The 12562-nt window shown below is 34.0% G+C and overlaps 1 protein-coding gene across 1 annotated transcript; it reads left to right on the top strand.

Moving 5' to 3' along the window:
• Positions 1-7794: 7794 nt before the first annotated feature.
• Positions 7795-11545, top strand: LOC123542656 (uncharacterized). Its single transcript, XM_045328598.2, has 3 exons — positions 7795-9174; positions 10581-10705; positions 11359-11545. The coding sequence occupies exons 1-3, from the start codon at positions 8204-8206 to the stop codon at positions 11460-11462; spliced, it is 1200 nt and encodes a 399-aa protein (XP_045184533.2). The 5' UTR covers positions 7795-8203; the 3' UTR covers positions 11463-11545.
• The last annotated feature ends 1017 nt before the right edge of the window (positions 11546-12562 follow it).

Raw genomic sequence — 12562 nt, forward strand, 5'->3', positions numbered from 1 at the left:
TTTAACTTGCTAATTTTCGTGTTTTCGCTCGACGGGCCCGCGGGCTGAAAATATAATTTAATTGGGCTAAAACGCGAATTGGCAGAATTTAGCATCCTTACAAAATGGACGTGAATAAAAGTGTCTACGTCCCTGCAACGGGTTAGACAGGAATGGAAGATAGACAGACGGACAGAAAGACAAATAAATAGGTAGATAGGTAGGTACCATCCAATCCATCCGTCCGTCAATCCATCCGTCCATCGGTCTGTCCCTCCGTCGATCCATCCATATATCTACCTTTTATTCCTGTTTAACATTTGCTGGTACGTAGACCCTTTTGTGCGCTCCTATTTTGCACTCCTATATACAGCAGCGAAGAAAAAACATTCGTTTCGATTGGCTAATTCTGTCATTCCGCGTTTTAGCCCTATTAAATTATATTTTCGTCTCGCGGCCACGTCGAGAGAAAACACGAGAATAAACAAGTTCAAATGTCGAGAAAGCAGGTCGAAACTGGATCCTGGAAAACCTGGGATGGGCTCATGGGATGGGCTCGTGGGATGGGATGGGCTCAAGGACATGGGCTGAACTTATTTGCCCCTAAAATTTTCTCATCTTAAGGTGAACAGTTCTCTGTAAAATAAATGATACTCCTGGGAATTCATGCCATACTGCCAATAAGATAATAAGATCTGTCCGAGAGTAACAAAATGGGTTAATGTATTATTCTATAGGCAAATAACAGTAACTACATTTTCTTATTATTGTTATCATTATTATTGTTAATTCTCTTGATCCAGCCAGTAGTACACTTAATAAAACAGTAATAATTTTAAAGTAATATTATGAAAAATAAAAACACGTAGAACAATAATAATTTTAAAGTAATATTATGAAAACTAAAAAATATATACTTGCATATGTATTTATAAGTGATACCTTTATGAAATAAAAGTAACTTATATAGCGGAAAAAATGTATTTGAATATCAAAACAAAACATTTCGGTATAATGAAGAATTATGAAGATAAAGGTTAGAATTACATGTATATACAGTCGACATCGTACTTGCGACCACCTCTATTAAGCAATTTTTGTATTAAACGACCGGTCAAAATCCATCCCGAAAGTTTTCAGTACATAAATTCATTGAGTTAAACGACTTTTTTATTAAACGACTAGCGACCACATTAATGTAGTCTCGACAGGTAAAATATTGGACAAAAGTATCTATAAAGCGACCGGGTACATTTGTGCATGTCACAGGGAGAAAAATGATGAATTTAGCAGCTGACCTCTAACAATTCAGAGAACGAACCTACAACATTAATTTGTTAGATGAAAATTAATTTTGAGAGAAAATATGGAATGGAAAATAGTCAATTCTGAGAAAAGTTACCGAAAATAAAAAGAAAACATTAATTGACAACAATATAAAAAGATGACAGAAATGAATTTAATATATTAGACATATTATAACATATGAAAAAGTGGATTCTCAAACATACGGCAATTTTCAATTTATTGACTATAGATAAAATAAATAAATTTTGATGTTTACAATAACACAAAGTGGACAATAAATGACCATATTTTGTTCCAGATAATTGCTTTTAAGTTCTACTTATCATCAAAAAGATGTTTACATTAACACCAAGTGGACAATAAATGATTATATTTTGTTCAAAACAATTGCCCCTTTTTGCTTTATTTATGATAAAAAATGATGTTTACATTAACACCAAGTGGACAATAAATGATTATATTTTGTTCAAAACAATTGCTTTTTTGCTTTACTTATGATAAAAAGTACAGTCCATAATTTTTTCATTACTTATTTTGGAACCGTAGAAGTACATTCTAACAAGTTAGAGGACTAAGTGTTGGTAATTATTTTCTTTGTTTCCCTTCTTGGCAGCGAATACAGTGTGAGTCTCACTATTGGAATTGTAATTACAGGTTGTGTCCCTGTTATCCTTAGCTGACCTCTTAATTGCCCAGTTGAACTTTTAATTCATGTTCCTCACTATATATTTCTTTGACCCTGGGCCCACGATCCAATGACCTTCAGCCCATCCCATCCGATCCCATGAGCCCATCCCACGAGCCCATCCCAGGTTTTCCAGGCTGCCGGTCGAAACCCCGCCAGGGAGATTTAGTAACTGGTATGTCTGGGGCGCGGAGCGAAAACACGATAATTAGCGCTGCTTAAACTTTTAATAGCGATTCATAGCCTGGTGACCCCGCCGGGCGAAAACACTTGAAATTTACAACTAATAATGGCAGGGGCTCGGGGTGATAACTCGCTTTATAGCGGGGGCGAGGAGCGGAAACATGATAATTATCAAAATCGCGGGGTGAGATTTAGTAACTGGAATGTCGGGGCGCGGTTCGAGAACACTACGTTTAAGCAGCGCTAATCATCGTGTTTTCGCTCCCCATCCCCGGCATACTGGTCAGTTACTTATTCTCACCCAGCGACCCCTGTAATTATCGTGTTTTCGCTCCGCGTCCCTGCTAAAATAGAGTTTTCAACCTGCGTCCCCGCATTTTAACTTGTTAAATCTCGTTTTTTCGTTCGTCAGGTTTGTGGGGAGATAACGCAAAATGGCAGAAATCAGAAACCATACGAAATGAACGTACAAAAATGTCTACGTCACTGCAAAGTGTGATACAGGAAGGGAAGATAGACGGACGGAAGTACAAACAAATAAATTAGTAGGTAGGTACGTAGGTACCATCCAATCTATTAATCCGTCCGTCCGTCTATCCATCTTTTTATCGTTTCGATTGGCTAATAAGTCGTGGTCACTAAGTTGTGGCCACAATTTAATAAGTTGAGGCCACGATTTACTAAGTTGTGGCCACAATTTACTAACTTGTGGCCACAAGTTACTAAATTGTGGCCACAATTTACTAAGTTGAGGCCACGATTTACTAAGTTGTGGCCACAATTTACTAAGCTGAGGCCACGATTTACTAAGTTGTGGCCACAATTTAGTAATTTGTGGCCACAACTTACTGAGTTGTGGCCACGATTTACTAAGTTGTGGCCACAATTTAAATACAGTGTTGCGGATGTCACCTCTGTGCCACCGTAGAAAACCCTAAATGTGCTTGACGTCACTTGAATCGAGTCCAAATTTTAACATGCTGTAAGCAGCTCACATGTGTCTGCAATATAACTTACTTCTGCTCAAGGGCCCATTGAATCAGGTATCTAATTAGCGACAGCGCCTAAATAAGCCGATTGTGTCAGTGTTGACTGGGCGATGATTGCGGACGTAAATCATAAAGTATTTTATAAACAGCGCGGCGTGAAACTTAAAATGTATTTTTCTTAGTTGTAATGAAGTTAATCTAAGCTAAATGCAGGTGTGATAAGATCTTTGTTATAGCTAACTAAGCATATTTATCATAGATACCTGGAATAGGTACGTTTGTTTAATATCTTCCAACCCAAAATCGAAAGTATGTGTATAAAACATTAATTGAAAATTGAGGTAGCTACGTAACTATTTGATAGAAGCTGACTTAATAAACCAAATACAGCCACATTTGACAGAGAGCTTTTTTATATATATAGACAAATTCATTGTTTAAAAAGCAACCCAGAAAAGACATCTTGGCCAAAAATTATCACAGACGCGACTTCGAAAGAAATACGCAAATGCTGCATGTGATTATGATAACAACATAATTTACAACGTAATGTTATACCAAAAAAAATAGGTCTTCCTTATTATAATCTAAGCTAGACGACTTTTCGTAAACAATGGAAGACTTTTGGTCCGAATGTATAGGGATTCACAGAACTTGTACTGGTTACTGCAACAACTATATAAATGCAAATACGTTTTTGAAAAAAATATTTTTTTTCATAGCATTAATTATTTTGATTGTACATATATTTCATATATGGTGTAAGGATGGCAGACCAGGATACCCCTCCTATCTTTTTAAAAATATTAACATATTTTTTGTCATAGCATTAATTATTTTGATTGTATTTCATATTTTGTAAATGGTTGGCAGACTGAGATACAATCCTATCTTTCTGAGAAAAAATATGGTGTGGGACTACTATGAAAGGCTTTGATATTTTCCTAGCACACAGCATTGTAAAATATATTATAATATTGCCAAATAAATTTCCTATATGTTTACACTAAGAACACATTTGCAAACGAAAAAATAAAAACACAAAAAACAACACTTCATACAGTTCACCACCCACTGTATTTTGGATGATACAAAATATATTTATGTATTTTAAACATAACTGTTGGACTGCAGTGGCCACACCATGATGAGGATCTATCAAATTGTTTTAAAAGATTTCTATTGAAGCGACAGAAACAGGCATTTTCGCATAAAAAATATCAAATACTTTGTGATACGTTTTAGGAATTTTCGCATTAAAATTTTTCAAATACTTTGTGATACGTTTTAGGCATTTTCACATAAAAAATGTCAAATACTTTGTGATACGTTTTAGGCATTTTCGTATTAAACTTTTTCAAATACTTTGTGATACGTTTAAGGCATTTTCGCGTAAAAATATCAAATACTCTGTGATACGTTTTAGGCATTTTCACATAAAAAATGTCAAATACTTTGTGATACGTTTTAGGCATTTTCGTATTAAATTTTTTCAAATACTTTGTGATACGTTTTATAGGCATTTTCGCATAAAAATATCAAATACTCTGTGATACGTTTTAGGCATTTTCACATAAAAAATGTCAAATACTTTGTGATACGTTTTAGGCATTTTCGTATTAAATTTTTTCAAATACTTTGTGATACGTTTTATAGGCATTTTCGCATAAAAATATCAAATACTCTGTGATACGTTTTAGGCATTTTCACATAAAAATATCAAATACTTTGTGATACGTTTTAGGCATTTTCGCATAAAAATATCAAATACTCTGTTATCCATTTTAGGCATTTTCACATAAAAAATATCAAATACTTTGTGATACGTTTTAGGCATTTTCGCATTAAATTTTTTCCAAATACTTTGTGATACGTTTAAGGCATTTTCGCGTAAAAATATCAAATACTCTGTGATCCGTTTTAGGCATTTTCACATAAAAATATCAAATACTTCGTGATACGTTTTAGGCATTTTCGCATAAAAAACCCCAAATACTTTGTGATACGTTTCACAAAATACTTAATCAGGGCATTTGTCAATTTGAATATCCTTATTAAATTTTTGTATATAATAATAATAATAATAATGATAACATCTTTATTTATAGAAGGTGGCACATGAAGATATAGATCAGTACAAAGTACAAATGATATACATCTTAATTTTAAATGTGGCCTTCTGAAAACAACAACAACAACATTCAAATACAGTTTACACATAACTTATTAGTATCACATGCATCCTTCACATTCATTCCTAGACAAATACCCCTAAGAATAGATATTGCCTTTAAGTTTCTATTCATACAATTTTCATTTAGGCAATTAATCATTTATGATAATCAGTTATATCATAATGGCATAGTTACTATTCTGCTGAAATAAACAAAGAGATTAAATTTAGGCAGTCAACTGCAAGATATACTTTTTATATTTCCTTTTAAAAGATGTTAGAGAACATGTGAAGCGAATTTCATTTGATATTGAATTCCAAACATTTGCACCATTGTAACATAAGTTTTTTTTACCATAATTTGTATGATGTTAAGGTATAACTATGTCATTATGAGCAGCAGATCTTAGATTGTATGTTTCATTGCTGGAAAAGGTTACAATTTCAGAGATATATGAAGGTGCTAAATTGTTGCAAGCTTTGTAAATAAGACAGCCTGTGTGGAAGTTATATCTTTCATCAAATGAAATCCACCCAAGTTCTTTTAACATATCATTTGTTCTTGTTTGGAACGTTTTATTCAAAATTATTATTGCAGCTCTACCTTTAATTTTCATTATTTTCTTTAAAGAACTCTTATTTCCTTGACACCATACAGTACAACAATAATCAAATATTGACATTATATATGCATTATAGAATAACGTTTTCATTTCATCTGTCAAATAGTACGATATACGTTTCAACAATGCTATTTTTGAGTTAAGTTTAGTGCAAACTGTTTCAATTTGAACATTCCATGACAATGTGTTGCCTATATAAATACCTAATAATTTTTGAACCTTGACATTTTCTATTACTTGCTTGGAAATACTTAAAAAGAGTTCTTTACAATCTTTACTTTTTTGTTTAGTAGACAAAACCATGCATTTTGTTTTGTTTGGATTAAGTGACACCTGATGTATGAAAATCTAACAGAAACGCGGTGAACTTAAGTGCTCAAATCAAATATAAAGCTCTATTGAACGACAATTTATCAACTACTTATTAATATATTTTTCGAGACAGGACATGCATGATGTAGGACTGGCAGACCCAAAGGCCCACACTCATAGACTTTTATAACCGGTCACCGTTGTAATTGCGATAATTTAGATAATATTTAAATTGCACGACTGAAAATTTCTCGATCACCTTTGTTCCCATTTGCAATTTATTCGTGAGGGTATTTTTTCCATTAAAATGAATTGCTTAAATCAACTTTGCATGGTATACTTTATTATTTTATTTTCAGCATAGTCTTAACGAAATATATGACAATTATAGGTGACCGATTATAAATGTCTATGATTGTATGGTTCGTTTTCAGTGTATGCAAGCAAAGCGATACTTCAAAAGCCTTCACAGAACTGAATTTGTGATGTTTGAATGAGATGAATAAACTGCCGAGATTGATAGAGGTCGCTTTAGAAACTCGTAAATGTTAAACGTAAAGACGAACATGGAGCTGAAATGGTTTCCAATGGTGTTTTGTACTGCGAGTCACATAGCATGACCAGTCAGTGAAACAAATATTATGAAAATTTGTACACTAACCTAGAGAACATATAGATATCATTCATTGTTATAAATGTTTCAAATATAAATGTTTCAAATAGATCTACTGTTTCGTTATTGCGTAGACGGATCAAGGCATCACACGGCGTAAGTTTCCGTTCCTTTGTTGTTTCTCTTATGAAGAGTCTTAAATGTGAAAAGTAAATATAAGCAATATGCACTAATTTATCAGCCATACCTTATGTTTTTTTCATAAATAGGTCTAGACCTTATCAAAACCATATGCCTTGTTCCGTTCGAAGGCTTAATAACATGTTTTTAACGAAATATCACATTGCACAAATGTTTTGATTAATTTATACACATACTGAATTAATTATTCGCTTTGCTGAATAATTCGCAATAATTTTCGCTCGAACTGAATTCTGCCGCAAGACGTATTACCGTTTCCGGTCCTGGTGTGTTTTAACAAATACCTACTATTGGCGCCATGCTTGCGCGAAGAAACAGTTCCATCATATTTGATATAAATTTTACAATAAAGAACTTATAACCGCCCATCGTGTATAAATAGTGATAAAGCACTGCTTTGCTATAAATTATTTCTTAAGCATAAGAACGAAACACTCGGGATATTCTACAATAAATCACTACGCTATTTCGATTCTAACACGACATGCTAGTATAAACAGTGTTAGAAAAAAATGATTACTACTCTTTACGACATGATCGAACTACATTTCATGCTACGCGCCAGTATCATTCTATATACAAAGAGGATGATGTCACTACTTTGCACGCGCATGAGTTATCGCAAATTATCCGTTGATTGATTTTCTCCTACGTATATATAGCTTATAGAATTCCCAATAACCATTCAGAATCTAATCAATATATAGAATGTAACATCAGGACAGAAACAAAACATTTCATTTCTTTGAGAAGAAAGATTATCCCAATCTGTCGCAACAAAATTGATTTCATATGGTTTCTAAGAATGGAAGGATATACATGTACAACGGAAACATATAGCGACATGTTCATGAAGTAGAGACAATGTATAGTGATATCGGCAATAACGACAATTTTGTCTGGAAAGATGTCAGGTAGCGTGTTTTACTAAAAACACTACTGCGCTAATACGCGTACTATGATCAACTTATGCATGTGTAATTTTTGGATTGAAAGTATTCGTAGCAATTAAAATTTACACTTGGATGTAATGCTGGAAATGTGCATGTAATATGTGTAACATTAAAATGGACAAAACTTAAATGGTTCAGTTTTACCGCCTTGTAAAGTTTGGCATGCAACTGAATCTGACTTGCGATGTTAGGAGTAAGGAATTTTCGGTCGAGACAGTTACTTTGCTACTTGCTGTCAGTAGGCCTTGCGATTATACTTCTAATATCTAACTACTTAACAGGCGATGTGAGCAGATTAAAGAGAAAGAACGAACACGATGATGTATTAGCCAAAGACAGTGAAATATCAGCAGTAAAAATAGAATCCATGCTAATAACAGAAGGTGAAAAAGATGTACAAGACATAAAGGTACAACTGAACAAAGAAGACGGAGCCATTGAAAGTACGAAAGATGTTTCAGCAAGAACTACAATGGACATGGATAGAGACATTACTAAATTGGATAATCTGACTGTGTCAGCTGTGACACAAGAACTCGGCGTTTCAAAAAGTGACGTCCTTTCAATTGCCAGGAACATAAGTTTATACAATAAGGCAGTCATGGTAACTGTAGTTAACGACGCGTTCCTACCATTTGCTAACAGTTGGTTATGCAATACTAAAGACATGGGAATTCATAAATCTGTTCTAATAATTACAGGGGATCACAAATCGAAAGAAAACTTAACGCAGGACTGGCCGGCGATAAATGTGTTTGTTTCCGACATTGGTACGCCTAAGGGAAACCAGGAATATAGTCACGTGGGTTACATAAAAATATTAATTCGTCGAACAGAAATAATTCTTTCCTTATTGTTAAATAATATAGACGTACTACTTTTTGAGTTTGACTACACATGGTTTGCAAACCCTCTGGTAGAATTTCAGGCAATGACGGATGTTGATATGTTGGTGAATCCTGTTTCAGTTACAGAAGGGATATTCAATGGTGGTTTAGTGTATTTGTTTGCGACAGAACGGACACAATCTCTGTGGAGACAACTAAATGGAATGATGGTCGAGCTTGGTGACAGAGTGAAGAATGAACCAGATGATAGATTTATACCTGAGACAGAGAATGATCAGCAGTACTTGTCAAGACTGGTTAACCAGAGGTAAATTACTTTATTAGTTTGCAATGATTGAAAAGATGTATTGCTTAGATACATTGCTCTATTTGCTTACTACAGAGCGAGTGTAAACGAAATGCTCAAATGTATAAACTCAATAATTGAGATCGCTTTTGTTTCATTTCCTTTCCACAAATTATACGAAGACTTTGTTTTTTATCATATGTTACAGAAGGGCAGTCTAAATGCTTGTTTATCTAGATACTTGAAAGATAATAATGGAATTGTTGAAATACATTTATCCCTTCACGTAGCACAGACGTGAATCGTAAATTCGATGCCTTTTTATGTGGCAAGGGAGCAGTTTCGAATTATGGCCCCGGTCGATCTTTTTTTAACTATTTAGGGTAGCTTTGTTCAAAGTGTATTAATATTAATGTTTTAATTTTTGAAAGTTTATTCTAAAAGAAATCAAAGTGTACATGCATGAAGCTACAAATAGCCATTATTTATGGAGGCAGATTTGAACGAATCAGGTGTTTTCCACAGCTAAATGGACAGTAAGTGTCTTTGATCTGCTTTTTCTCCTGAAACTTGGTGGTTGACAGACACTTTGCTTAGCAGGGCTTTGCAACCTAAGGGTTGATTTATATGAAAGCCTGGTGTAAACGAGTGTATGGCATGTGTTGAGAGTAAGGAAAATATGCTCAAATTTTCTTGATTTTAAGAGTGGTTAGGGGTAGGCTGTAATGTCTACTCTTTTTAAAGTTGACCACATGAATTAAAATTAATGCTTTCATTTTGAAACTTACCTTTATATAAAGAAAAATAGCTTCAAATCGTGGACTTACTTAGAATCTAGCAAAAGACTGCTCCCCTGCCACCTTAATTTCACTGCTCTGTGGCTTTAGGACATGGGGTTTGATGATGGTTAAAGTAGAAGTTGCTGAGAACAATAAACAGTTTCATATTTCTTCGCAGTGTTATTTTTGCCACTATGTTCATTTGTTGTTTTGTCATTGATTTACTTCGTCTTCGTAATTTTGTGTAAATGTAGGATTTTGATTTGGTGAGGCAAAGTTTTGGATGGTGACTTTTCATACTTAATCCATGTCATTGTTTGAACGTTGTCAATAACATTTTTAATGTTAATGAAACCAACCACTTCGCCTTCTTTGAGGTCGAACACTAACTGATCTCAAGGAGGTTCTTATCAAAATTGATTATGAGGTAATTAACAATGGCTTAAATATATTTCTTATTTTCTTCCAAATATGGCGTTGTCTGGATAAAGTTTCTTGGTGTGAATGGATACTCGGAGGCATGTGAGAAAAAAAAACAAAACAGAAACAAGGCAGTGATTTAATAGGAGTAGCTGATTGTTATCCGAGTACCTAAATGTTGTCTGAGACTAACGATGTTGTAACTATGAACTTTTTATTTCCTTCCAGATTTGGAGATATCCGGATAAAGGTACTGCCTCTGGATAAGTATTCTGATGGTATGTGGTATAAACTAACGGCGAGTGAACGGAATAAGACACACCCAATACTTATCAGTAATAACTGGATTATAGGTATTATGTTTATAGTAGAACTTTGATCATCAGGAATAAGGAAACCACCATTTAAGCACAGAATTTAGCTGACATCATTGATTAATTTTCTTCCGATGATATACATTGCATACTGAAGACAGTTACCGGCAGCTGAAAACATTTTATCTCATGACATCAGTTTTAATATTCACTTAAAGATTGTGAAACGAAATTCTTTGCAATTGTTTTGAGAGATTATGATAAAAATGTAATGAAGAGCTCCTTTTGAAGTCAAAAAACCAAAAAGGTTGAAAACAATTCAGGTCTCAATGCGCACATTTTATGACATCAAAAATTAATAAAGTCGAGAGGTACCAATCAATATTTAGCTTCACATGTTCGTATCTTTGAACAGAGAGATTTTGGTTTTGCCAATTGATTTTATATTACGTTGATGTCTTCGTTGTGTATACTTAGATGTTTTAAAACTTGGTTTAGAACATAGAAACTACATTACAACATCCATATGTACAAAACTGAGAACAAAAATGATTTATATAAATCTTCAAAAACATGAAAAAAGCAACATCAAAATCATATGAAATACCATTACTTCAAGGAAATATAAACAGCTTTCAATTTTGCTAAACATTACAAATATATCTAACATACTTGTATTTCTTCCGCTGTAGGAAATAAGAACAAGATAGCACGAGCAAAAGAATGGAGACACTGGTTTGTTAAAGAAAACGGTAGCTGTGACAACGAACTTGTAAGAAAGACTGTTTATACTTAATAACATAAAAGAAACAAAGACATAACAAGAAAAACTACAAAACGGTCCAGCAATGACAATGTCGTTTGTCTCCTTAAAGTTGTTGTAAAAATTAAAACAGACGTGTGTTGGCCAGTATCCTCGCAATATGTATTACTATTGTTAAAATTACGTACGGATTTTGAAAAGGGATCTACCAGAGAATAAACTTCAAGCTTGTAACCGTGGTAATGGAGAATGACAGAAAAGGATCTTTTTGATAGGATGTTTGATATTGACATCTACGCGAATATTTTTACGGCCGCCATACTGCTATTCTGATAGTTAAAAGAATATATAACAGGATCCTTTGGAAATATAGTTCTAACGCAAGCAAGTCTCACTGATTGAACACATAAAGATACTTTTCCCTGTATTCTATCTTGGTCATATTTATTATGGTCTTGTTACATTGGCTCGGAAAATATCATCGTAGGCCTGCGACATTAAATGTCTACGATACATGCATTTTTACCAAGAAGGTCATAGGTTAAAAAATGTAGAATACTATAAAATGAACATGGACATGATACTGAAATAAGTGTTCCTTCTTAATTGCATATTTGCATTCGGGATTGTAGTTCAGGTCATAAACAATTTGGAGATAATTTTTGTTACGGGCCAGGAAGATTTAATTGCCAAATCGATTCCGTCTCAATCAACAGTATAGAACACAATTTGTAACGACATCGATTTCCTTATGAAGTAGCAAATACTCTTCGCCATTTCTCTGAAAAAAATTTGATGCACTTAATGTCAAACTCTTTAACATGCATCATCTGCCTTCAAGTTGAATGTTTTTGTGTTGACTGGCCGGTGATTGAGCGACAACGCTTGCGGGAGTAGATCATGACAGTGTATTAATAAATGAAAATATTACCGCCACGATGGCCCAGCGGTAAAGCGCCCCTATCGAGTGCGGAAGGTCTAGGGTTCGCTTCTTGGTCGCGTGTTACCAAAGAAATAGTAAAATAGTACAAATAGCTACTTTGCTTGGTGCTCTTAGCTAAAAGGGAAATTATCAGGAAAGACGTGTCGAGGGTGATTGAAATAAGTTGTAGAACTTGATTTACAATTAAATA

Source organism: Mercenaria mercenaria, chromosome 19 (genome assembly GCF_021730395.1).
Source record: "Mercenaria mercenaria strain notata chromosome 19, MADL_Memer_1, whole genome shotgun sequence".
In the NCBI taxonomy this organism is placed as follows: Eukaryota; Metazoa; Mollusca; class Bivalvia; order Venerida; family Veneridae; genus Mercenaria; species Mercenaria mercenaria.

Excerpts from the sequence above, each read along its gene's own strand:
- LOC123542656 (XM_045328598.2), top strand. The coding sequence starts at position 8,204 with ATGTTAGGAGTAAGGAATTTTCGGTCGAGACAGTTACTTTGCTACTTG. Across the intron at positions 9,175-10,580 it reads TCAAGACTGGTTAACCAGAG|ATTTGGAGATATCCGGATAA; the intron begins GTAAATTACTTT and ends ATTTCCTTCCAG. Across the intron at positions 10,706-11,358 it reads CAGTAATAACTGGATTATAG|GAAATAAGAACAAGATAGCA; the intron begins GTATTATGTTTA and ends CTTCCGCTGTAG.